This window comes from Hippocampus bargibanti, linkage group LG04 (assembly GCF_051943395.1).
Source record: "Hippocampus bargibanti isolate YZ-2025 linkage group LG04, ASM5194339v1, whole genome shotgun sequence".
Classification (NCBI taxonomy): domain Eukaryota; kingdom Metazoa; phylum Chordata; class Actinopteri; order Syngnathiformes; family Syngnathidae; genus Hippocampus; species Hippocampus bargibanti.
The window spans coordinates 16,398,149-16,424,499 of NC_142737.1; the positions used below are offsets into that span (position 1 = coordinate 16,398,149).

Consider the following 26,351-nt stretch of genomic DNA (forward strand, 5'->3'; position numbering starts at 1 on the left):
TTACAAAAATAACATTAATTCAAAATGGACAATTTATGATACATTTATATGTTCACTTTACAGAGACTTGATACCAAATCTATTGAATAAATGCTAGATGCTAATACATTTGAACACACTTGCAGGCGACATTTGCTAAAGCGAAATTCCCGTTTTATAATTGTTATTTTTTTTGCATCAAGCTGCTATGTCGTTTTAGAAACACCATTTGAACACCAAAATTGACACTACACTTATTCTTTTGTTATTCAGATCTGACAATTATCAGACTTGATCATGATCAATGATTAATTTTGGATACCATTTATGATTTGATATACATTAGATTGTACCTAATGTTGTGGGTGGTGACCTTACATAATGATACACTATATGAAAAGGAATACAAACGAGATAACAAATATAAACAGTTTATGTCCTCATGTTCAGCAATAATATGTATTGTATTGTATTGTAAATGCTATATTATTAACTCAACAACCCTTCTGGAATAATTAATACAAATAATATATAGACGTCAAACGCATTTTATACGTACACTTTTCAGCCTGGGTGCTTATAGAAATATGTTCGCCTCATATAAATATGAAATAAATGTTGAAGTGTGAACACATGCCTGCCAAGACAGAGGAATCTCCTCATAATGTCCTGCTGTACATGCAATCAAGACAATTCAGCATGATATTTTTTTGGGTGCTATGAGTTGCCATGAAACTTATGTCTTGATTACATTAATAAAACGTTCTTTCGAGACACTTTTATCGTGTTTATTATGTATGTATTTGCTTGACTTTTTTTATTATTTTACATTTATCTTATTAGTCGCCTCATTTTTATGCAAGAAAAAAAACTTTTGACATTAATTTAACCAAAGATTTTTTTCATGTTGCCTGTCTTATGTACACAATAAATTATCAAAGTTTTGATTCTCTTATCTTCTTTTGTGATCAAAATTACCAAATTTTGAAAAATAGACCACAGCTTTATTTTCATTCTAAGGGTATTTGTATTTATCTGATTTGATTCAAACTGCAGATTATTGGAGTGTTTTCATTTGCTTCAGCTCAACTCAAAGTATCTCATCCAAATGTGAACATTTCAGTTTGTACAAGTCTGAATTTTACAGTTTGTAAGCATCTCTCTGGGGCTGTCTATTTCATTTTTCTCATGTTCTTTGCTTCACTTCTGATGAATAAAACTGTGGATTATGGGTTTCGTCATATTTATATACTCTACACACACACACGCGCGCGCACACACATGGTATGTTGTATTTAGATAGATAGATAGATAGATAGATAGATAGATAGATAGATCTTGCTGCAGTGTGAAAATCGGTCATCAATGCTTGAGTGCATCACTGTTGATACATTTACCAACATTTAGGTTCATTGAAAATATTGTTAAAGCGCTATATAAATCAACATGGATTGTATTGTATATTGGTTCGATAAATACATTTTATATTCATTCGGGCTGTTTGTGTTACCTGGAATAACTACAAACTGTTCCTTATCAAGTCGGGCTAATTTAGGTAAACAAATACAAATGTCAGATTTTATTGGATATGTCAGTGTTTGTAACACGGTGTTTTTCTCCTGGACTGCTTTTTTGAGGTTATACGCACTACTCCATTGTTCTGTAAAATAAACATTTTTCATTCTGAGGTCATCAAGACAAATACATGCCATACAATACATCGAAAAGCAATAAATGAAGTGGAATGTTAAAGGTGATTCACATTCCCACTTTTTTAAAAATATCAGGTACTAAATAATTTGAGGAAAATGGAACAGCCCATTAGGGGATCACCAGATGGTAGGGGATCAGCCAGCTTGCTTTGAGCACAGCTGGCAACTTGTACGCCTCTCTAAGTCTAAAACATGAAGACGTGCTGTGTTATTTGGAGCCCTTCTTGTATTGCTGAGAACAGAAGGGGCTCTCAAGTGTTTTAAGAATACACAACAGGTAACACAGCACCTCAAAGGCATGCTTTTAAACATTGATGAAGATCTCCCTGGAATTTTCCCCATTGAAAGGATGTTTAAAAGAGACCAATCGGACACAAAGCTGTTCATTTCCGCGGGGAAGGCATGGAGGAGATTGAACGGTAAGAGCAGTTCTAATCGTCCGAACCAGCTCCCCATATTGTTTGCTTTGTGTTACTCTTCCACGGTTGTTATTCTCTTTGCAGTGATTCATGATGTTGTCCATAAACTGCATCCTTCTGGTCTTCTGCATTTGTTCTCGAGTCTGTGTTGCTACATGCCTGTGTCCCATCGGCTGCTGCTGTCTTCGCCCAGGGGTTTTGGTTGTATGTGAGTGCATGGGCCTGAGGTCGCTTCCATGTTCGCTCCCTCTCAACACCGTTGTCCTGTCATTGGCAAAAAATCAGCTCTGTAATGTGGACCATCTACTCGTTCCCTTCACCAGCCTGCAGGAGCTCAGCCTCAGTCATAACTTGCTGGCCCGCTTCCCCCGAGGCCTCCCTCCCAGCTTGGAAGAATTGTTCCTCAAACAGAACCGCATCACCTACATCACCTTAGGTGCCTTCAGGCAACTGAGGAACCTCACTCTGTTAGATCTGAGCAACAACCACATCCGGGCCATCCAGCCAGGGGCGCTTCAAAGCCTGAAAAAGTTGCAGGTCCTCATTCTGAAGGGTAACAAATTGACCAGCTTTTCTCCAAATCTACCCGTCTTTTTAACCCACTTAGACATCTCTGCAAACTGTGTTTTTGCCCTGGGCCTGCGCTCTGTCCCCACCTCGCTCAACGTGCATGTACTCAAAATCAACGGCAACCGCTTACGTTCTGTTTTGGACAAAGGACCACATCTCCAATCTGTGGAACGGATCCATAACAGGAGGATGTGCGAGTGTGATATGATGAGCGCAGACTTGGAACGCACTGAGCTTGGCCACCTCACTTTCCATCTGCTTTTAAAGCTCTCGATGGCAGCAGTCTGTCAGGGTATCCTCAAGCCAAACGAAACGACACTCCAGATGAAAGCCTCGATAGTGAATCCTGTGTCATGTTGGGGCCCGAATTCACCGGGGGAGAAATTTTTGGAAGAGTGGTCGACACAGCAGAGAGCAGAAGGCACCGTTGGCGGCCATCTTCCTGAAAATAAAGCCTTTGTGAAAACAGTCAAAATGAATTGCTTTTTCAATTCTCACTCATTTTTGGATATTTTACATCATCAGGACTGTTTGACCTTTCATATAGGCCAAAGCATTGCGCAGTCCCATTCGACTGTAAGCCCTAATGAGGAAAAAAGGCACAAAGATAAGACCACCGTTCACTTCACTCAGATGATTACCGCTACAGGCCATTCTCCTGAGACACCAGCTTCCTTTTCCAAAAAGAATGAGACGACGTTGTCCGCACGCAACCTCCCTCGCTGGGTGCTCACTTGGCTGCCAGCAGTCTTGAGTGTAATGTTTCTTCTTCTCATGCTGCTGTTGTTCCACTTGCAAAAAAGGTTCTTCAGTGCCAGAGTGGCTCTTCTTGGAGGGCATTAAATTAACACTGAAGAAAGCCAAAGTTAGGAGGGTGTGCACACTTGTGCAGCCAGAATCTTAGTTTTTACTTCCCTTCAAAATAAATGAGAACTATTTTCTCACAGTTGAGATGTGTAGGTTTGAAGGTCACAAGCAGGTTTCCAAATTTTCAAATGACTTGACAAGATGTTTTATTTCTATTATGAAGGCTTCGTGAAATTCTAACTTTTCAGACGCGCAAAAGGAACACATTAAATTTTTTGTAATATTGACCTTTATTTTCCACTTTCACAATCTCACACATCTCACAGATCCATCACAAATATTGAACAAAAAAAAAAAGAAATTGAAAAAGCTATGTATGTGATGACGCTTTAAAAAAAGTGACTATTGCGCCATCACGAATGCAAATGTTATTGAGCAAATGCGTTGTACTGAAGCAAAAGAATAAATGAACTATAATTTCAAAAGGAAGAAAGGTTTCCACACTTCCTGTACAGCCCTGTGACAACTTTACAAGCCACATCCCTGAGGTACACCGACCCATTGTGGACACCTAATGATGAGGAAATTAACCGCTGGCTTTGACACCTTGCTCTTCCTTGTTCTGTTTTATTCTGTAGTCAGACAGGGCTGCTTTTATGGCATCTTCTGCAAGCACTGAAACAAGGGAACAGAAAGAATAGTGAGCGCATATTCAAGTTTGAGATTGTATTTCAAAGTGTTATTTCCCTTACGTAATGTCTCGCTACTGAACTCCAAAATGTGCACTGAGATATGCTGTCTGCCATTTATACATTTGTTACATCTGTTATTGACATCTGTCATGTTGCATCAACTACTGCTTTGAAATCTTTGTTCATCTTGTTTGCTTACTGGAACAATGAAGCTTGACGGGTGGAAGGCAGAGTTCTTTTGCAATGTCTGTGTTCTTGATCTTCAAAGCTTCATCAATCTGAAGGGAGAAAGACCTGAGAAATCTCAATCAAATCAAACATAAAATGTTCAGAAATGTTTCGTTTCAATTCTTTGTCGACTCACCGACTTCCCTTTTACCCACTCAGTTGCCAGAGAGCTCGACGCAATGGCGGATCCGCAGCCAAATGTTTTAAATTTGGCATCCACGATCTTCCCATTTTCATCCACTTCAATCTAGAGATTAAACAAAACAGCAGTTGATCTGCTTGACAAGCAGCGGTTCATCGTGTTTTTTACGACTTCACTGACCTGCAGTTTCATGACATCACCACAGGCTGGAGCACCCACCAAACCAGTCCCCACGTTCTTGGCATTTTTATTCAAAGAGCCCACATTTCTCGGATTTTCGTAGTGGTCTACAACCTTCAGAAGGATTCAAGACATGCTTATCACTCACAGTTGGGAATCGTTAGAATGCAACGGAATATGCATGTGTTTAATTAACCATGTTTGTACCACTTCATAACCATAATAGCTAGGTCCATGCATTCATATGCTTTTTGTCCTCAACGAGAAAAACAATTCGAGGCACAAGGAGCACATTATTGCATGTAACGTGTTACTTTCCCCCCAATTATAATCAATATACAATCCTGGCCTTTCATTACCCGCGAACCAACCTCACTTGTACACTAATGTACTGCACTCGTATTACAATCAGGTAATTTGCGGGTATGTGTCATCTAGACCCCACTACTGACATCAAAAAGCACTGGTCGTACTCGGAAACTGACTTTAACCTGGATTTCAATGATATCGATTCGATGCTAAACAGTTACTGAACCAAACAGGCAGCACGGGCATGAGGAAACAACAGAGAAATGCGAGAGCTACGTTGCAAAAATGTGTCAAAACCATCCATATAGTTACCTTCTTGTGATATGAGCAGAGAATCTTTAGCTTCGGACGGAAGAACCTTGCACTCAACAACAACGCATTCTTTGCGAAGGCCATCGCCATGTTCAAAACCCGATAAATTCCGGAAACGCGAGAGTAAACAGGAGATCGGGCGGTCTGTTTATCAACACCGAGGTAGGCGGGGGAAGAGTTAGAGCGCCCACTAGTGGCCCACGTTTGCTGTGATAGCTCTGGACTGAGGGATGTTTAAGTTTGTTACCAGGCAGACTGGCTTTCCAATATGGCAGCAGCGGGCAACGCAGAATCTACGCATTTGCAAGATATGGAAGAGGACGACGCGGAGATGGATGATCGGCAAATGGAGTCGGACAGCGACGGTGAAGAAGGCATTGGGGACAATTCGGACAACGAAGACGACGAGACGTCGGAGGACGAGAAAGAAAATGAAGCCGAAATCCAACGCCTCGAAGAGCAGGTAACTCTTGAATGATGTTAGCTGAGTAGCTGAACGCGAATGAATGAGTATGAAACCTTCGCCGAGAATTTAACCAGTGAAAGTTTGCCACGTCTTTTGCGCTCGCGTAGAATTAGAAGTGAAATTTGTTGTACGAAGGTGTGTCTATCTTTTCTATTTGCGACGTTTATTGGCAAGACGTGATGCTAGCTGATCGTGACTGTACACGCGCCGCGCGTTTTGCTCTGTGACGTCACAGTTCCGTCTGAAAGCCGAATAAGTACGTTATCAGTTTGGAAGTAGTACAACTGTAATGTACAAATGGACACATGCCACTATATGCACAATTCTGCATATTTGGGTCAGTGTCCTCCTAAATGTTGTCGAAGTTACTTCCTCCCATCAGCAACACAGGAAATAAACTCAACAAAGTTTATTATTCCGCACACGTTTGAAAATAAGGTTTGATGAATTGACTTTTAACTCAAGACTTCTTGACTCATATGCTTCCATTTGTTCGATGTGATGCACAACATAAAATATTAATACGAATGTGAGTTTAATTCAGTGACGTGCGGTGAGGTTCATGCCTGGTGAGGCACTGACGTCATCAGTCAGATTTACAAGCATGAACTCTACAGAGTAGCTTATTCATCATTTGATTGGCAACAGTTAACGTGTTTTGTTTAAAATGTCATGTCAGCATTCTTTATATATACAAACTGTAGCATACAAAAAAGAATAAAAAAAACCTTATTATCGTGTTACCTTAACTTATAAATGATGTCCATGCACCGCTCCTTCTAAAGAAAGGCATCGATAACTTCTTTGTAGAAGCCTTCCTTATCTTTCTTCAGTTTTAAAAGTCTCTCCATTTCTTTCAATTTAGATATGTAATCCTCCATTCTGAAAAAAAGGCCAAGCAACACGAAAAAATGACTGGATGGTCGCACTTAACTCGCTGTCACTAATTCTATTATTCTGCAGCAAGGAGGCACAAGAAGAATCTTTGGAGTCACCAGCGCCCCCTGTCATGAGGCAGGAGAACTGTGTGCCTCACCGATACACAGTTTTGAGAAAAATAAACACTCTTGTACAGTGTTTATAATGTAAAGTGACACTACATTATATGCACCAGCTAAACTGTAGAAATGTAGTTCATATACTAAAAGTGTTTGAACACTTTAATAGCGATATGCAGAGGGACAGCAATGCGGTCTCACTGCAGAGCAAGCCAGCACAGTTTGCATAGTCATTGCGCAATCCATGGTGATCCGCTAGTCTCGACTTAGTATTTGAACGGTAAATATGAAAATTCAGCGATTTTGAAAACAAAATCCAAAAATGGTGAAGTTGAATAGAAAAGAACTTTCAAGTGCAAATCACTCAATAAATATAACTGTTTAATTTATTTTTTCATTTGATATTTCCATGATGACAGGTGAGCCACGGCCTCCCCTGGCTGCATGTCACTGGTTTAATTACCCCTTGAAGGATGATGAGTGTACTGCCCCCCCCTTTTTCTCCCCCTTCTTTCTCTCTTGAAGCTCTAATATGCATGTGTAGATACAAACCAACTAAACCCCACATGAGCATTTAGTGATCGAGGCAAGTGATGAAACTCAACAGGAAAGAAAAAAATCCTGGTCATATATCCAAAACAATGTAAAAATATGATATATTCCTGCAATTGAGCATGCTTGAATGGATTGAATTTGCCTTTATTAGTCTCGCGCTCGATAATTTTACATTTCACAGCAGCAAAGTGATGAAAGGAATGAAAGTAGAAAAACAAAATACATGAGCTGTTGGAAAGGCAGCCACTCTCGCGGCGCCGTCATGAAGTGAAAAGAACAAAAAAAAAACTACATAAATAACATGACAACATAATGATACACAGATTCATTCATTCTTAAGCACTTTCTGTACCCTCTTTATTACACGAAGCAGTTCCAGATGAAAGAGGAGAGGATCAAAATGCCTCTTCACAGTGGATCAGGGACATCATGGTGGAATGTACACGTCGACTACAAGCTAAATGTTAAAAGCAAACACGCAGCTGTAGGACAAAAAGAGATTGTCTCACATTTTCATTGTGCGACGTTCATAACCTTTGAGTCAACGATCAACTAACGAACTCTGTAAATTAGTAAAGAGGTATGAAAGAAAGATGAGTTCAACCATGTGTCTTACTGTCATTTTGAGACCCACATCTGATCCCAAGCATTAGCTCGTCAAAAAGATACAGACACCAGATGTTTAATTGTACTGTTCTGTGATTCCTAGCTCTCGATCAATGCCTTTGACTACAACTGCCACGTTGACCTCATCAAACTACTGAAGAATGAGGGTGAGCTGATCCGCTTGCGAAAGGCGAGACAGAAGATGAGTGAACTTTTTCCTCTCACAGAAGGTAGATGTATACCTACTGCAAGTCCAGATCCCGAACCACATGTCGACCTGTCTGAATGTTATAATTAACGTTTTCTGTGTAACACCACAGAGATCTGGCTAGACTGGCTCCAGGATGAGATTCGCATGACTGAAGAAGAACCAAACCGAGAAAAAGTTAATGAACTTTTTGAAAAGGCTATAAAAGACTACATTTGTAAGTGCATGCTGCCAAAGCAAATATTCCACATACATACAACACAATCCTGAGATTCCGTGTCTTCTTCTTCCACTCAGGCCCTGATATCTGGCTAGAATATGCCCAGTATTCCATTGGGGGCATGGGCTTGCCAGGTGGCATTGAAAGGGTGAGATCCGTTTTCGAGAGAGCAATCACAGCTGTTGGACTTCACATGACCAAGGGACAAACAGTGTGGGAGGCGTACAGAGAATTTGAAAATGCCATTCTGGCCACGGTACAGGTCAGTGATGTCTTCATTGGCAACATTTGAACAAATGTCCGACTCAATCGAGGTTCATCCATCATGTCTTCCTTTCCCTCATATCAGCGACATTTCTCTTTGTAAATGCATTTGGATGAGCTCGTGTCATCAAGCCATTTTATCATGTTGTTCATCCTCTGTATTGTCTTTCATTTCAGCCTGCTCCTGGCAAGATTCCCAGCCGTGATGAGCAAGAGCTGCTGAACAAGCAGCTTCAGCGCATCCATACACTGTTTCGCCGCCAACTGGCCATTCCCTTAATGGGTAAGGATGTCCTACAGATGGCGTGCTGGACATTGAGCAGCAGCAGAAGTTCATGTAGGCTGGCCCAGCCTGGAGAAAATGCTCATGACTCATGCTGAGAAACGAACTTTTTTTTAATCTATCTATCTATCTATCTATCTATCTATCTATCTATCTATCTATCTATCTATCTATCTATCTATCTATCTATCTATCTATCTATCTATCTATCTATCTATCTATCTATCTATCTATCTATCTATCTATCTATCTATCTATCTATCTATCTATCTATCTATCTATCTATCTATCTATCTATCTATCTATCTATCTATCTATCTATCTATCTATCTAGCTATCTAGCTAGCTAGTTTGCCAGCTTTTCATCTATCTATTTATTTATAAGCATCACCTCTCACATTCAGTGTTGAAAACTGAGTAAAAGCAATAAAGTAAACAAAAAAAATAGTTTCACAGAATATTTTTTGAGAGCCTTTAACAGTTTTAAACGGAAATGAAAACATCTCTGTGTTATCATTTTAATTATGTATAGAAGGGCTTTTATGTTTCATTTATTACAAATGTTTTTTTTTCCTTAGACATGGAAGCAACATATGCAGAGTATGAGGAATGGTCTGACCGTGGGCCACCTGAGGAAACCGTACATCAGTACAAAAGTGCTTTGCAGCAGAGGGACAAGTACAAGCCCTTGGAAGAGTCTCTGGTAAGAAACCACCAACGAGGCTTTAGACTTGACTGAACTACTGACTTTGAACGGCGTTCTTATGGTTTATTCGGCTGTCTCGTCGCAGTTGCTGGCAGAGACGCCTAAATTGGCCGAGTATCAGGCCTACGTTGACTTTGAAATGAAGGAAGGTGACCCCGCCCGCATCCAGGTTACGTTTGAGCGGACTTTGGTCGACAATTGCCTGGTACCGGATATGTGGACCAAATACACGACATATCTTGTGAGTATTGACTTGGTATAGCACTCTCAGTGTCTGATAATGAACTACTGCTCAGATGACTTGTGTTTCAGTCAAATAGTTTTATATTGTGGAATTTTATCTTGATTTTATAACTGGAAAAATGTCCGTTTTGACTTGGGTATCATCAAAAAAAATCAGCCGGCCATCCATTTTCCAAGCTACTTATCCTCACAAAGGTCTTGAGCATGCTGGATGGAGCCTTTCCCAGCTGTCCACGGCTGTTTGGCGGGGTACCCCATGAACAACCATATGACTGCTGCCTTATTTTGTTGGACCCGTCTAGGACCGTCAACTGAAAATCAAAGATCTGGTTCTTTCCACCCACGATCGTGCTGTCAGAAACTGCCCGTGGACTATGAGTTTGTGGAAGAGCTATTTGCAAGCTTTAGAGAGGCATGGAGGCACTCATCAAACTGTTTCAGGCAAACATTTGGACTCTTTGACACGTATTTGACATGTCTGCGAGAATGATGACTGAAGGAGATTCTGCTGTTTTCCACAGATTTGTTTGAAAAAGCTCTGAATGCAGGATTCATTCAAGCTACGGATTATGTGGCGATCTGGCAGGTTTATCTTGACTACCTGAGAAGACGTGTGGATTTCAGTCAAGGTGAGAACAACACTAAATAGAGTCCGCAATAGTGTAAACATGCATGCATCGACCCTCTGTTGGTGGCCTACCTGTGTCACAGAGTCAAGTCAAGAATTGGAGGAGTTGCGTGGATCCTTTGCACGTTGTTTGGACTACATGAAACAAGACGTTGAAGAAAGTAGGTGCCGATCGCATTTAGAATGTTCTGATGGAGTTGAATATGAATTTCCAATCGGACTCATTTTGTCATGCTATCAGGATTTGGGGAAAGTGGAGACCCTTCCTGTAACATAATGCAAATCTGGGCAAGGATTGAGGTAAATTTTGTTACTCTGGCAACTTTTTTGAATGCTTAGTCCGACTTTGTAATTGTCAGTATGTTTCAAATATGATGACAACAGTAGGCTTGTGAATGAATCCCTTTGAGATTCGTTTGATTTGATTGTCCCTTCTGTCCTCCTCGCAGGCTGCGCATTGTAAAAACATACAAAAAGCCAGAGAACTGTGGGACAGCATCATGACAAAAGGGAATGCCAAATATGCCAACATGTGGCTGGAATACTATAACCTGGAACGGTCTGTCGGCGCATGTCATGTTGAAAGGTGCTTTATCTAACAAACTTTACAGCATGGTCTGACCACTTGTATTTTGTACTTTCTCTCCAGAGCTAATGGAGATTCGGTCCACTGTCGAAAAGCGCTTCACAGAGCCGTCCAGTGCACCTCGGACTACCCAGAACATGTGTGTGAGGTCTTGCTTACCTTTGAGAGAGTTCAAGGTGAGTCCCCCCCCCTTCCTATAACAGACTGATAGGGTAGTTGGAGAGATTTTCATGACACATCTACGCATCCAGGCTCTTTGGAGGATTGGGATGTGGCAGTCCTGAAAACAGAGACTCGTCTCAACAGAGTTAATGAGCAAAGGGCAAAGGTTGGTAACTGAGATCAGCATGTCTGTCTTTTAAAGTTTTTTTCCTCTTGGGAGTATCTTCTCACTGTTTTTTAGGTGGCAGAGAAAGAAGCCACACAAGCCCTTCAAGAGGAGGAACAATTTGAGCAGAGGCGGAAGGCCAAAGCCGAGAAGAGGGCCCAGAAAAGAGTTCAGAAGGGAGAGAAGAGGAAAGCGGAGCACGTGCTCGATCAGGATACATGGACTGAGTGTGCAGGTAAATAGGATGCATCTGCAGGACACCAAACGCAACTCACTGTTACATCATTAACTCATTCACTGCCATTCCAGAATTTGTTTGGGAATGGCGGGTTTTGGTTTTTCTTGCTGAGGTGTCGATAAAACGCTGGGCAGACCTCTGGCAGTGTTTTTTCCTTTCACAAGAGAGCACAATTTCTCTTTTTTTTCTCCATGTTAGCACTTTGTTCCCTGCTTCAGCTATTGTTATAGCGCTACATAAATCAATGTGTCTCGCATTGCATTCTGGACAACCGCCCTCATTTCAATCCCATATAACTCCAGACCCATATAATTTGGCATTAACCTTTTTTCTACTGAAAGAAGAGAGTCTAAGGTTCCTTATTCTGCATTGTATATTTATCTAGTCCTAAAACTCAATATTCTGTGGCTCCTGGAATTTGAGTTACAATGACAAAAATCCTGGCACTGCAGTGGACACATTTTTGCACATCTGGCAGTAAATGAGTTAATGAAGAATTGTTGCATGATAATGCAACCTATTCTCTGAACTAATTATGATGGCCTGGCAATCACTTGGGGGTGTACCCCGAGGCCAAAATGAACATTGCATTTGTTTTTTGTGGTGCACACCGCAGGACCTTACACAGCATCTTCGTGCAAGCTTGTCTGTATTTGGAGGTGGAAGTAACAAATGCTTTCCCATTGGTTTGTGTGAGCACAATGACATCACTTTGCCACTCCCTCTGCCATTTAATTCAACTGTAGACGTCAACTTTCAAATTCAACATTTTTTCTTTTGGCATTGCGGCCCTGACTCGAGCCCTTGCGACACATTCACAATGAAACGGGTTTGTCTACAGTGTGCTGCACATTGCTAAGTATCAGTAGCAAATTGCTTTTTTTTTAAATACAGCAGACATTTAAAGATTTTAGGCAATTACTGTTTTCTCAGTGTGAATGAATTATTGTAGTCTTCAAAACACCGTTATTTTAACATGTGTGGTAAATCTTTGGTCGCATTCCATTTCTTCTGTTGTTGATAGACCAAGCTCCTAAGCGACACAAAGGAAATGGAGAGCAGAGCAAGGAGGAGGGCATACTGACTCTTGAGATTGATTTCGACGTTCCTCCTAGTTCGAAAGGTTCAGCACGACCTGGTTTCAACAAGCTTGGTAACGATGACAGCAGCGTGTTCGTGAGCAATCTCTCATACACCCTGGATGATCCCGAGGCCCGATTGAGGACACTTTTTGAGACATGTGGAACCATCAAAGAGATTCGCCTCGTCTCCAGCAACAAAGGGACATTTAAGGGTTACGGCTATGTGCAGTTTGAAAGTTCTGACTCTGTCTCAGAAGCCCTCAAACTCGACAGACGGCAAGTGGAGGGCAGACCGATGTTTGTGTCACCATGTGTGGACAAGAACAAGAACCCAGATTTCAAGGTAAATTTGAAATACAAAAATACAAGATATAGACCAAAAAAGAAACAGTAAATGCTTAAAAATCTGAAGTGTACTATAGCAGGGAAATATTGTACAATCGGCAAAGCATGTCCTTTGTTTAGTTTTGACTACTTTCTCTCTGTAGGTGTTCAAGTACAACACTGCAATGGAAAAACACAAAATCTTCATCTCTGGGTTACCATTTTCCTGCACCAAGGAGCAGCTCGAAGAAATAAGCAAGAATCATGGCACCCTAAAGGAAGTTCGTCTTGTCACATTCCGTTCAGGAAAGCCCAAGGTGAAGACATACTGATGCAGTACAGTGAGCAAGAGTAGCATATTTTCCGGTGTATAAGGCACCCCAAAAGCCTTGATTTTCTTCAAAAGATGACCCTGTGCCTTATATGCAAGTGCGCCTTATATGTGAAGTCATATTGAGCCACACCAGGTCTCACAACTAATTTCAGCAACTCCATTTCCCCCTGTAGAAGTTAGTGTATAACCCCGTCCTCAACTCTAATGCGGTGTGCCTTATATTTGGAAAACCTTTGTATATATGTATTATATTTGGAAAACTCTTTTTCATTCATTAATGGTCCGCATGATACTCTGGTGCACCTTATACAGCGGAAAATACGGTAATCAGGACACAGCTGACCTCCTCTCTGTGGGCTTGTACAGGGCTTGGCGTATGTTGAGTTTGCAAATGAAGCCCAGGCTTCTCAAGCGGTGTTGAAAATGGATGGCACGTATGTGGATGGGAACAAAATCTCCGTTGCTATTAGCAACCCTCCTCGCCGAAACAGTAGCAAACCTGGTCCCAGTCAGCCCACCACAAACCCGATGACGGCTCAACAGGTTCACGGCTCGTAAGTTTACCACGGGACTCTTATATCTTCACGAGTGATTACAGTTGTGATTAATGTTGTCAACATCTTTTCCCCCCAGGAGAGGGAGAGGGCGCACACAGTTGTCATTGCTCCCTCGCTCTCTCAATCGGCAAAGTGGGCCAGCAAACAAAGTGGAAAATGGGACCGCGTCCGAAGGTGCCGGAGATGCAAAGCCTTTGTCCAATGCAGACTTTGCTAAAATGCTTCTGAAGAAATGAAAAGAGGCGTGCTAGGTTCACAAGGAAAGCCATCATGTGATCCTTGCAAAATTCAGTATTTGAGACTGTGACCTTCTGCAAATGTCAGCCTTCTCGTCGTTTTTCCTGCGAGATTGTCTTAATTGCAGAGCTGCTGCCCTCCACCAGCTCCTTTCAATCACGAACTCCTTTGGCTCTTGTCATCTTTACCCTTCCCGTTTCTGGCTGTGTTTTAAATGTTGCCGTCGGGTTTTATTAAATACATGTGTAATACATGTGTGTAAATATGCTTGGAAAATAGTAGACCCCATTTTCCCAACATCAACCTTTTGTTATTGCAGTTAGACATTGGATTGACAACAATGTGTTAAGCAGTGTGTAGAATACTGTGTGTGTACATACAAGATCAGACCTATCACCTGATTAACAGAATTGTAAAAAAATAATTTAAGACAACCATTTCAACAGTTAAATGATTTCTGGTCCAATAAACCTTTACGTCGGGCAACTTTTGGTTTGTCTAAAAATGTCACAAGAGTCATCAGAAATTGACTGGCTGGGGCAGACTTTATTCAAGCACTCACTTAATTTCCCATCAATGCACTTCTGCCAGTGTTAATAAGTCACAGTCCTTGTTTTATATATACAGTGAGACCTCAACTTACTTACAAACACCTTATCTTACAAACTTTTCGTCTTAAAAACGTCAAATTTATGAAAATTAAACCTTACAATAAGCACTATTTTCATAATACACACCACGGCTGGCGGAGTGATCTTCGGCGGGAGCACACGACCGAACAGCACCAGAGGTTATGTTACTAACAGTCCTTATGGAAGGTGACTCTCTCCATAAGGCATCAACGACCATCAAAAAGGTAAATAAAACTTTATTTTACAGCAGTTTATTTCTTTAATTACAGTCCTCATGTAATGCACCTCTCTTTCCAAACAGCAATTGCCTTTGACCTTCGACCTCCAACACCATTCCATCAAGCCATAAATGACCATCACAAATGTAAATAAAGTGACTTTATGATACAATGCAGTGTATTTATTTCATTACAATACAATAGCACATTTATTATACATAGAATAAGGTATGTTGTGTGTAGTCTTAAGGCTTATTTAGTTGAAAAGTATATTTTATGGAAACCCGGGAACGGATTATTTCCATTTTAATGGTTTCATATGGGAATTTTTTTTTGAGATACACACTTTTCGCCTTACACACTGTCTGGGAACCAATTAACTTTGTAAGTTGAGGTTTCACTGGAGATATATATATATATATAGAGAGAGACCTAGCGCGCCTCTATAGAGAGAGAGAGAGAGAGAGAGAGAGAGATACAGTAAAGTCGTTATATCGATATTCTCGGCAGTCGGAAAAAATATCGATATATCTGATAAGCAGTACTATCGATATAACCGATATCGATATAATGAGACTTTACTATATATATATATATATATATATATATATATATATATATATATATATATATATATACACAGTAAAGTCTCGTTATATCGATATCGGATATATCGATAGTCCTGGTTATATCGATACTATTTCTATGCACGCACTGAGAAAATTACATGCAAACAGGGTCGGATATATCGATAGTCCCGGTTATATCGATATTTTTTCGGACTCCCTTGAATATCGATATAACGAGACTACTGTATATATATATATATATATATATATATATATATATATATATATATATACACACACAATTTGTAACATTCTCTAGATTGAATACAAGCCATATAAAGTGCTCACCACAGTGGCCTAGTTTAAATGTAATACATCATTTAAAAATAATATTTGTTTATTCTGTGGGTATTATAAAAACTGGCAGAATTAACGGAAAATGGCTAGTTTCTTTTCCTTTCAGCTTTTCCCTTCAAGGGTCGCCATAGCGAATCAAACCTCCATCTAAAGTGGTTTGATTCGCATGTGTTGGCCAGGCTATAGTTGGTTAATCCTTGTCTTACTGTTGTTTTGAAGGCTGAAAAAAATGTCATGCCATAAAATAAAAATATCGACCGTTCTGTAGACACAAGGGGACAAACGCCAGTGTCTTATTGTACCGGTCACAAGCCCAGATAAATACAGAGGGTTGTGTCAAGCCAATCAAACCTCTGGAGCTGGAGGACACTGAAGAGAAAAGCCCTCACCCGGTGCAATACTCAATACTTGATGTCCATTTAAAGTCCATTGAAAGCCAATAAAATTAGTTAATATCACTTTTTTATTTGCATAAAATAAATAATCAAATGATGAAAGTGCTTTCCCATTTGTCTAAAATACATCTGTACTAGAGGTCCCAAATGTCAATTTTGAAGCTTCTAAAGTCACACTTTTTTTCCCAGAAGACAACTTCTGATTGTGCTTGAAATGAGTGGCAAAATATCTCTTGCCACTCAAAATATTCAGCAGGTTCAAGACAGCCGGCCCGAGCTGATGGGTTTGACCCGAGACCAGGGGTGTCCAAAGTCGGTCCTCGAGGGCCGCCGTCCTGCCTGTTTTCCAGCTCTCCCAGGAGCAACGCACCTGATTCAAATCATCAGGACCATTTTGATGTTGCTTCAGAGCTGGCTGATGAGCTGATCATTTGAATCAGGTGCGTTGCTCCTGGGAGAGCTGGAAAACAGGCAGGACGGCGGCCCTCGAGGACCGACTTTGGACACCCCTGCTTTAGACCACGACCGTTGGCCTTCAAACACCAAATCAGTTGTGAACACGGATGGTGTGTTTGCAATCAGGACAGGCGTGGTCCTGGCTGACCCCCGGGAGTCCCACTGCATGATCAGTGGTTGAGATCAACAAAGTGTCCAGTGTAATCTCTGTGCACTTGGCAATAAAACGAATGAAGGGACGCACGTCGCCCTCGTTGGCTGTGTCCAGAGCTGTGTAGTACTCGGCCCGTTGCTCTTTGCGAATGGTGATGGGCGGGTATCGCGCTTGCATGAGCACAAGGTTCATCAAGAGTCGTGACGTCCGCCCGTTACCGTCCACAAACGGGTGCACGTACACCAGTTTGTAGTGCACGAGAGCGGCGTACTCGACCGGGTGCAGCTGCAAGGCCTCGTCCGAGTTGAGCCACTGAACGAGCTCCTCCATGTGTCGCGGCAGGTCTCGAGGATGCGGGGGGATGTGATGGCCTACGAACACTTGATTGGTGCGCATTCGGCCTCCCTCCACAGGGTCCACGTAACCCAGCACTCGACGGTGGATCTCCAGGATGTCACTGACGCTGATGGTTCCTGTCCTGGATAACAGCGTGGTGTTGACGTACTTCATGGCTGCGTCCACACCGATGGCCTCATTCTGCTCCTGCAGGCTCTTGCCTGGCACGGCGTAGCGGGTCTCGATGATGTGACGGATCTCGGATAAAGTGAGCGTGCTGCCCTCTATGGCTACAGTGTGGTAGATGTGGTGGTAGTAAGTCTCCTCCATCACCCGACGTAGCGCAGAGTTGCCTTTCGGAATGGACATGAGCCTGCGCACCTTACTGTCTATGATGCTGAAGTAACGCTGGTCAATCTCCTCCACCAGCGGTAGCGTGCGGTCTCGGCTCACCAGTGCCCTTTTATTACAAGGCGAGATGGCCAAAGCCTTGGAATACAGGTGGTCCGCCTGCACCACATCTTTCTCCTCCTCCAAGATAGTCCCCAGCTCGGTCAAGGCATCCACATAGTCTGGATTCAGGCTGAGTGCATGCACCAGCAGCTTGTGGGCTTTCTCCCTCTTGCCGTGTTTTTTCATCTCCTGAGCCAGTTGCAACGCCGCCCGGGCCTCAAATACCATCTCTAGATGACAACAAGAGAAAGAACTGATGTCAGGCGAAAACACAAGAGCTATTTAACCCATGCACATTAACCACGCTTTTAGTTTCTTGATGTAACTGAGAAACTTTCTAATGTAAAATGTGTGATTTAAATTAACTCTGTTAACACAGAAAACATTGACGATAGCATTTGACACCCACTTGTATTGTAGATAGAAGCTGTAATGTTCAAAAAGAGACTCTCAACAGCTTGAGTGACAGAAAGCCGGAGGTTTATGCAGCAGTTGGGTGGGTACCTGTGCTCGGCTTGGACTTCGGAAGAAGCAAGTCGAGGCCCGTGAGAGAAACAGTGAGGCCGGTGGTCTCCACAGCTGCGGGCTGCTCGGAGCTGCCCCACAGCCGGCAGCGAAACTGTGCAATGGCATTCAGGGGGCCACGACATTGCTCCTGCACTCCGACCAGGGGCGTCAGCAGAGCCACCAGAGACCCCAGGAAGACACACAGAAGCGGGCCCCATCCTCCGAGGAGGCGGTCGCTAGTGTATCGCCACGCCGTCACAAATGCCATGGCAATTTCGGGCTAAATCCTCCATTCTCTACGTCCACGTCACTCTTTCTACCCTAACCCCAGCTCGGGGAGGTGAGGATGGTTCAGATTGGAAATCAACAGGGTATCAACAACTCGTCAACGAACATGCGAGACCTTCCGACATGTTGCCTACGAGAAATAGCCGGTTAAAACATTGGTAAGCTCTGGACAAGGAGTTGGTGATAATACACAACAAGGCTTAAAAACATACTTAAAAGCGTCGGTCGCCTTGACCCGGAAACATACAGCTAAATCATTGGCCAAGAGCAAAAAGAACAACGACGGTGATTGGGTAAAATCGAGCAATACAGCTAAAGTTCGTAATACGCTGTGATTGGACAGTGATAAAATAGCAATCGTCCCAGAACTTGGTCTGTCAGGCATCCCAGTTCCACGAATCTACACAGCAAAAATCATCGCTGACTTTTTATGACGTCACAATGTTCAAGACAATTTCATGGTATACATTATTTAAAATACTTTTCTTCACATAAATCAATGGCGGCTTCATCTGCACCGTATTAGTTGCCGATCCTTCGCTATTTCTCCTAATGTCGTTGATGGCCGACCACGTGCAATTTCAACAGAAAACATAAAGAGGGCGGCAGTGTATCGTTTTCCAAACCACACTGGAATGTGTGACGCAGTTGCAGCAGTCTGGAGACCGCGTTTTCCACCCAAATTGATGAAGGTAATACGTACATTCAAAAAAATATTTTTGTACCTTCCAAATAATAAACAGAACTATATTAATAATCTTGTCTCAATTTATTTTCAAATTTACTCACTTGGAGTGAGAATGGCATTTATTTGGTGATTAGCAACAAGTGTATTCTGCCGTCCAGTGAAGCACTTTTAATTGTTGTGCTCGTCATTGTTCGTCGCTGGCGTAGATAGGTGAAGCGAGTTACCTTCTACTTGTCAACATCAAATTGTAATTCGAGATCGCTTTTTATGTCCCATATTGTATTTTTGAAGGGAAAGACATGCCCATTTCATGGTAAGATCAGAGCATTGTCATCAAATGGTGAGTATAGTTTTGCTTTTTTGATTGTTGCTGTGCCGATGACCATTTTGTGTTTGGGAGCCTTTTACTGAGCGAGTTGCTTGTTCTGTAGCCACAAAGGGAGATAAGTCGTCATGTGCCGGTCCCAAGCCCGGATAAATACAGAGGGTTGTGTCAGGAAGGGCATCCGACGTAAAAGCTGGCCAAAACAAACATGCGGATCATACCTCTGAAGATGGAGGTCACTGATTCGCTGTGGCGACACCTTGAAGGGAAAAGCCGAAAGGAAAAGAAGATGGTATTTTTTTGAAGCTGATTTTTTAAAACATGAACGTGTTTATCCATCCATCCATCCATCCATCCATCCATCCATCCATCCATCCATCCATCCATTCCGTGCTGCTTATTCCTCAGTAGGGGCGCGGTGGGTGCTGGAGCCTATCCCAGTTGTCTGGGGACACCCTGAATTGGTTGCCAGCCAATCGCAGGAACTTGTTTCTCACACATCACATTTCTGAGATATTTTCCATCGTTTGTGTTATGAAGTTTGATCGACTTGGGTACCAAAGTACTGTTTCAATAGAGCATGTGTACAAAATTAGTTTTTTGAACAAACATACAGGTTCATAAATGTTCTCCTTCAGTATATTGCAAATTTAAAATTTCTTTTGATGTATTGAATTGTTGGCATAAAATGCAAAGCCTAGATAAAGCCAAGACAAACCTATGTAATGTGGGCATAATACGTATCTCTAATGATGAAATAATGACGGCTGTGACTCCTTATATATAAAATGTCATATTACCCTTTTGGCTCGGGCTCCTCTCGGTTCCAGTCAAGTCACATTTATTTATACAGCCTTTTATCACAAAAAAAGCTCAAAGGGCTTCTCATAAAGTTGACATATATTAACGATATCACCTGATGGAGAAACCTTGAGAAGGGCCTGCAGATGTGAGAGTCTCCCTCGCACGATAAACAGGCTGCAATTGATGCCGATTGGGCAACATTTGACATGATAATGTATATACAATGGGGGCCCTTAGAATTCGTACACATTTCCCCCTTATTGCAACCAAGACGGTAGTTCTGGGTCCTCATGTATTGCTTGAAAAAACATAGAGGGTATACACACAATAATTTTTATCTATTATAATTTTAGAGCGCTGGATATGTGAATCTCAACTGGTTAGTCTGACCACAACATTAGGCATAGTTGCACAAGAGATTAATTACATTAAATTGATACTGAACAGGACGTTAACTCCATTGGGTCTACTTAATAACACAAGTCCTTATGTTTTGCCAAATGCTACATTTCCGTAACATTGTGCGAGTATTTAGTAATTAGTGCTGTATTATTTACATAAGCACTTGGTATTGATGACTGGCTTAGCGGACAAGTTGTCACCAATTTATAGTAGTGTCACAAAAGTGCTCATTGGTTGTTACGGTATTGATTATCATGGCCAGCCAGTGGCTATATAGCTCGCTGTGATCCAATTCCATGATGGTCTCTTGCTAATTCTATTTCTCACCATCCTTCATATCCTCTATTCACACTTTTATGAGATTTCATGACTTTTATTAAGGGATTTGATACTTTAATATGTAATGAGTAAAGATAAATAGGCTTACTTGCATTGGCCAGCAGCTGTAAACCGCCGGTGGGAATATATAGTGTAGATTGATTCCTGGCTCAATGCCAGAGCTGACATATCTTCAGCAGATGGCCATAGTGTGTTATCAGCTCTAAATAGCTATCTACTATCACACACTCAGCTTGACGCTCTGCGGGAGCAAACTGTGGCCCCCAAAGTGTAGGAAACATGAATGTTGATACCATCATCTGTCTCTCAAAGCTGAGAGTCCCGCTGCGTCTCAGTCATAGAGGTATCACCCTTGACAACCTGTTGGAATGTGTTTTATCTTCATTATCTTCTCACTCGCGTTGTTCATATGCTCAATAAGTCTGCAAAGGGTAAAAGGCACACTGGATAATTTTAAATTGTTTATTGGGATTGATATTCCCAATTTGAAAAATTATCAGCAATTTCAGTGATAAGGAATGAGGAGGGTACATCTAACCGTTGCTCTGTTGTGTATCAAAACACGAAGAGGAAAAAGTGAACAAAAAACTATTCAAATTCCATCTTCACGTTAAATAACACCACTGGACATTTTGTGTCAAGTAACTTGATGAGTTTTCTTTTTTGCGCCACACAGAACAAAACAGGAAGTGAAAACAGAAAGTAAAGCGTTGATACATTTCCAGAGTTTCTACAAGATGTTGGAGCGCGTCTGTGGTTATTTTTATTCATCTACAGATCTGGGCATGCTGATGTTGGACCTGAAAAAGAATGAGGCTCAACATTTCTGTTGTAGTTCACAAAAAGTGTTTGATGGGCTTAGGTTTGTGGTTCCGTGCAACCACAGGCATTTATAAACCTTGTTTTGCGCTGCTATGATGGAACAGCAAAGAGCCTGCCTTAAATCCTTCATTTTCCAAGGCGCTTATGAAAAAAAATGAAAAAAAAAAATAATAATAATTGAGATTTAAAGGGGGGGCAGGGACATTTCCAGTCCAACTACTGATTGATCCATGACTGATTAAGACATGTCTCTGGATATTTGTTGCCTATATCGCAAGGTGTATGAAATTATCTATATACTATATTGTTTCCAACCATCCAGGTTACACTTTGCTTTCAGGCAGCACACCTTGCAGGCTATGATAGCCCACCACTGCAATAGTCAATTTAGACTCCTCCAAGATGCAAGATGCATCTAACAGGAGTCTTGGAGGAGTCTAAATTGACTATTGCAGTGGTGGGCTATCATAGCCTGCAAGGCCTTCTTTGCTGGCCTAAAATATCTGAATCATAGACTAATGCGAATTCTATTTTGTCCATGAGTTTATTTAAATAATTCTAAATTTTCTCTCGGCTTCCTTTTATTGCTTTTCCCCTGTTGTGCTGCTTCCAAATGTGTATTTTCATATTTAAAGGACAACCGACGTCTCCGGACAAGTTGTGTCCATAATTTGTAAAATGGCTTCAAATGACTTCTACTGAGCGTATTTTAATAAGATTCCACCACATATAGCTATATTTTACATTTTAAGACTCACACTGAATATTCAGGAAGTCTTGTTTTTGAGTTGGCTACGAGTCCGTACGTGACGTCACGAAAGGAACGCCCCTGACCGAAAAAAAAAAAAAAAGACGCATTGTAGCGGTCCTTCCATCACGTCAATGTATTTTGCTGTACTTGTTTGGTCTGGGGACCTCGTATTGCACCCAAAAGCCACCAGAAGAGGGCATCCAAGCTCCATATAAGGAACTTATCAGCCTGTGGAAATGGAGGTGGCCACAGGAGGTCGCCATTTTGTGCCTCTTTTTCGTTGAGACATCTCCCCTCAATGTTGCCTCATAATGGCACTGAATAAATTCTTTAATCGATTGCAAACATATATGCTTTCCTCTTCAGAACTATTTGAATCATATTCATAACTGGATGTGTAACAAGAAAGCATATTCTCCGAATCTGAAGTCATTGTTTTGATTCTGCAGCAATGCAAGACGTCTTGGCGTGACGTCACGAACTGGGGGCGAGACTTTCTCAAAATGCCCAATTCGCAGCTCAATTTTTTGCAGATTTCCGAAACTTTAAGTAATTTTTATTGGTGTTTTGCATTTGAATAAAAATATCCTACTGTGTGTTTTGGGTATTTTAGATGCTATAAAACGTTTTTCTGATGTCAGTTAAGAAACAAAAAAGTGACGTCGGTTGTCCTTTAGGCATTTAACCAATCACTTTTCAGTCATCATTTGTTACCTGGGTGAGAAATCCACCTCAGCGCCTTCACAATCAGTTCTACAGGCCCTGGAGGATAAAATAAGTGTCGATGAAACTTTTGCTTTAACCAATCAGAGTTCGAGTTTGTTCCACAAGGCCTGCACTACGGCGCTGGAAACGTCAGCGTTTTCATAAGCTATGATTGGCTAGTCACATCATTGGCTAGTCACAAGCCAATCATAGTATTACTATCCGTAAGTGATAAGCACATACTGGCCAGAGCTAGCGCAAAGTATCTACAGTGAGCTGCATAAGAAATTGTTTTGTTGTGCTGATTTAATAGCAGTTTTGTCAACTCAGAATGAAAGAAGTGGATTTGGTTACAGATATACTGTTAAAGCCATTTTCAGACATACTTTTCAAGAATAGATGGACGTCATTAAGAAAAGGTGGACAGCTAGCAAAAATAGAAAATAATATTGCAATTGTTTGAGGTTATCATAAATCCACACGTTCATCGTAAAAATGTGAACAGTTTAATGACAGTATTTCTTAAGTTACTGTACTTCCAAGTCACAAGTTATTTCCTGGCCAACAGAACCCTCTAGTGGATTGATTCAGACAGAGCACTACTGAAGGCCTCAAAGTGACATGCGCGGACCAGCCACTGGTCTATCAGTGTGAATGCAAGTCTGTTTGTCTCTGTCTGATTGTTTGCTCACCAGTCCAATGCAAAGAGTCAGGTGTATACTCGCCCTCTCTGCCAAAATCTGTCTCTTGCTCACTTCCGATGTCAAAAAAATGGAATCGAAATAATATTCAAAGAATACATCAATCAAACAGCATGCCTCAAGACTCATTTTAACCTTCAACACAAGAAAACAGCCGTTGCCGAGGTATGAAGTCACCAGCCACATCAAACTCAGAAAAGGATCTGGGTCTGGCATCCAGGGAATCCATGTAAGCGTCTTGCTCCATTTTGATGAAGTGCTGCTCTCTTAGATCCCGCTAAGATTATGCAGAAAACGTGTTAACAAGGTACACCTGTTCCCGCACTGTCCAAAAATATCTGTTCCAACCAACTAAATTTAAAAGTTGGCTGCAGACAAAACGTGAGCGAGTACCTCCACCAAAATAGAAGCAATCGCCTTTGCAAGAGCGTGAGATGATTGGGACGCGTACATTTGCCTTTACAAAGCTGCGAACACGAGCCGACTGCATTGTATGTCGGCTTTTGGTACAAAGCGTCCTCTCGCCATGGCAGCGATGTATAAAAGCCAATCTGCTGTGGCTCAGGATGTGTTGCTTTTCTGCTGTTCCAGTGATCCCCTGGAAAGACAGACTTTCATCATTTTAAAACTTACTGAAGGTTTGTGGCAGCGGTTACCCAGTTACCCTGCTGATTGCCAATTCTTATTTGATGCTTTGAAAAATAAAGTGCACCCCCTACCCTTCGGAAGGTTTTGTGATCGCGACGATGTGGGGTCCCTTTACTTCAAAGTAATCCTTTCATGCTCTCTTTCCTGCTGCTCTGCCTTTTCCAAAACAGCAGTGAAAATGAAATTAATGAAGATAATGTTTCCTTGAACTGATGTTTACTATAATAAGTACTATAATAATTTGCTCAAGTCTCTTGGTTCTACTATTTGGCTCGGGTCCTCGTACAGTTTCTGGTTGTGTCATCTGAGGCCTTTGGAGGCTTTCACGTTTTGTGGAAAAACAGGAGCAAGTGTGGAAAGAGAAGCAAATGATAAAGAAGGAACATGGGCATGAAAAGCAGAGCCCCCGGGTAATGTTTTTGACTCGTTTGCCCCAGCTGACATATGTTCCCAGCTGCGACAACAAATACAAAGTGCACGTCCCTGCATTTGAAATCATTGATGAGTGCTACAGCCATTTTTCATTTTATTTGTTTTACTGTGTTGAAATGAAATGCATCATATCACTTCATAACGATTGTTATCCGAATGATTCTCGCCCTGTGACGCTTTCCTCCGCTCCACTTGTATCTCCGACATCCGCGTTGATAAATGATGCCGATGCATGCGCTGTGCACTTCTACTTCACCTTTTCTAGATTTTCTTTCCCTCATAGATGAACAGGCTTCAGGATGAACTTCACACAATCTGACATGTTAACTTGAAGCACGCCCCAGAGATGACCTGTCACCGACTATTAATACAACACCTCGTCTGGCTGCTACATTGCTGTGAAAGGAAGAAAATCCATCAGCTCACCTGAAGAAAAAAAAGCGACCTGTCAGGACTGGGAATAAATCCCTCTGGCTCAAATGCCTCGGCTCCTCTCCAACCATCTCACTCTTCTCTTTCTTTGCAGCCTCTGTGGTGCATTCGTCTGCCTGGCTCTCTGTCAGAAGAAGGGGGGGGGGGTTTGAGGTTGGGGTGCTTTGTTCTGGCTGACAGAGCGGGGTGTCAGAGATAAAGCATCTAGTTAGGCAGTCAGAGAGAAAAGATGCATGGAGGCTTTCTTGCACCCTAGCGTGGACGCCTCCAATGAGGAGCTTGTAACGGCAGTGAGTGAAGGACCTCTCCTCTGGGAGCAACAAATGTCCCTGACTGTCAGCAGCCCAAATATCTATCTTCAAGCGAGAAGCTGCCCCTAAATGTCAAGATCCGCACTTGTTGGCAGACTGACAACAGCTGTTATGAAACGATTTGGGAGGTCAAGAAATTGTTTTATTTTTTTTCTTCTCCTGTGGAACATGCTCAGGCAAGGGTGTGATTTACCCCCTGTCTGTCCGGAGATGCCTCAGTTTACACAAGAACACCGAGATGACAAAACGTTTTATTGGTCACACCCTTGCTTCACGCTTATCTCTGAGTTCTTTTGTTTTCCTCTCAACCAAGCGCTGTAGAGAAGAAGTAGACGAATAGAGTATGCAGGCTCATGTACATTTGTCTTCACTGAGAACCCATACCCTTACTTCCTATCCAGTCAGTCAGTCAG

The 26,351-nt window shown here is 41.8% G+C and overlaps 4 protein-coding genes and 1 long non-coding RNA gene across 5 annotated transcripts; 3 read left to right on the top strand and 2 right to left on the bottom strand.

Annotated features, from left to right (window-relative positions):
- The first annotated feature begins 1,990 nt into the window (after window positions 1-1,990).
- Window positions 1,991-3,603, top strand: LOC148899264 (uncharacterized). The gene is made up of 2 exons (XM_088994378.1): window positions 1,991-2,110; window positions 2,195-3,603. Exon 2 carries the CDS (start codon window positions 2,201-2,203, stop codon window positions 3,521-3,523), a length of 1,323 nt encoding a protein of 440 aa, XP_088850504.1. The 5' UTR covers window positions 1,991-2,110; window positions 2,195-2,200; the 3' UTR covers window positions 3,524-3,603.
- A 175-nt stretch (window positions 3,604-3,778) lies between these two features.
- iscua (iron-sulfur cluster assembly enzyme a) lies at window positions 3,779-5,494 on the bottom strand. The gene is made up of 5 exons (XM_088994379.1): window positions 5,351-5,494; window positions 4,730-4,843; window positions 4,544-4,654; window positions 4,379-4,457; window positions 3,779-4,162 (listed from the first exon to the last, which is right to left on the bottom strand). Exons 1-5 carry the CDS (start codon window positions 5,438-5,440, stop codon window positions 4,074-4,076), a joined length of 483 nt encoding a protein of 160 aa, XP_088850505.1. The 5' UTR covers window positions 5,441-5,494; the 3' UTR covers window positions 3,779-4,073.
- On the top strand, window positions 5,484-14,497 carry sart3 (spliceosome associated factor 3, U4/U6 recycling protein). Its single transcript, XM_088994377.1, has 19 exons — window positions 5,484-5,813; window positions 8,079-8,205; window positions 8,296-8,400; window positions 8,481-8,665; window positions 8,845-8,950; window positions 9,529-9,653; window positions 9,742-9,897; window positions 10,202-10,340; window positions 10,421-10,528; window positions 10,611-10,688; window positions 10,769-10,827; window positions 10,977-11,086; window positions 11,177-11,289; window positions 11,365-11,441; window positions 11,517-11,676; window positions 12,704-13,104; window positions 13,250-13,402; window positions 13,786-13,973; window positions 14,053-14,497. Exons 1-19 carry the CDS (start codon window positions 5,619-5,621, stop codon window positions 14,210-14,212), a joined length of 2,745 nt encoding a protein of 914 aa, XP_088850503.1. The 5' UTR covers window positions 5,484-5,618; the 3' UTR covers window positions 14,213-14,497.
- Window positions 14,498-15,543: 1,046 nt separating this feature from the next.
- Window positions 15,544-18,842, bottom strand: ficd (FIC domain protein adenylyltransferase). Its single transcript, XM_088994381.1, has 2 exons — window positions 18,288-18,842; window positions 15,544-18,013 (listed from the first exon to the last, which is right to left on the bottom strand). Exons 1-2 carry the CDS (start codon window positions 18,556-18,558, stop codon window positions 16,932-16,934), a joined length of 1,353 nt encoding a protein of 450 aa, XP_088850507.1. The 5' UTR covers window positions 18,559-18,842; the 3' UTR covers window positions 15,544-16,931.
- Window positions 18,843-19,221: 379 nt separating this feature from the next.
- On the top strand, window positions 19,222-20,474 carry LOC148899268 (uncharacterized). Its single transcript, XR_016114704.1, has 3 exons — window positions 19,222-19,270; window positions 19,558-19,606; window positions 19,698-20,474. It is a non-coding gene; the product is annotated as an uncharacterized LOC148899268 (long non-coding RNA).
- Window positions 20,475-26,351: the final 5,877 nt, after the last annotated feature.

Bases quoted from the DNA above. Each gene is read 5' to 3' on its own strand.
- LOC148899264 (XM_088994378.1), top strand. From the start codon at position 2,201: ATGATGTTGTCCATAAACTGCATCCTTCTGGTCTTCTGCATTTGTTCT.
- iscua (XM_088994379.1), bottom strand. From the start codon at position 5,440: ATGGCGATGGCCTTCGCAAAGAATGCGTTGTTGTTGAGTGCAAGGTTC. The intron at 4,655-4,729 runs GTCAGTGAAGTC...TTTAATCTCTAG, and splicing joins GTGATGTCATGAAACTGCAG to ATTGAAGTGGATGAAAATGG. The intron at 4,163-4,378 runs GTAAGCAAACAA...CCCTTGTTTCAG, and splicing joins CGTCAAGCTTCATTGTTCCA to TGCTTGCAGAAGATGCCATA.
- ficd (XM_088994381.1), bottom strand. From the start codon at position 18,558: ATGGCATTTGTGACGGCGTGGCGATACACTAGCGACCGCCTCCTCGGA. The intron at 18,014-18,287 runs GTACCCACCCAA...GTTGTCATCTAG, and splicing joins GAAGTCCAAGCCGAGCACAG to AGATGGTATTTGAGGCCCGG.
- sart3 (XM_088994377.1), top strand. From the start codon at position 5,619: ATGGCAGCAGCGGGCAACGCAGAATCTACGCATTTGCAAGATATGGAA. The intron at 10,529-10,610 runs GTGAGAACAACA...CCTGTGTCACAG, and splicing joins ACGTGTGGATTTCAGTCAAG to AGTCAAGTCAAGAATTGGAG. The intron at 13,403-13,785 runs GTGAAGACATAC...GGGCTTGTACAG, and splicing joins TCCGTTCAGGAAAGCCCAAG to GGCTTGGCGTATGTTGAGTT.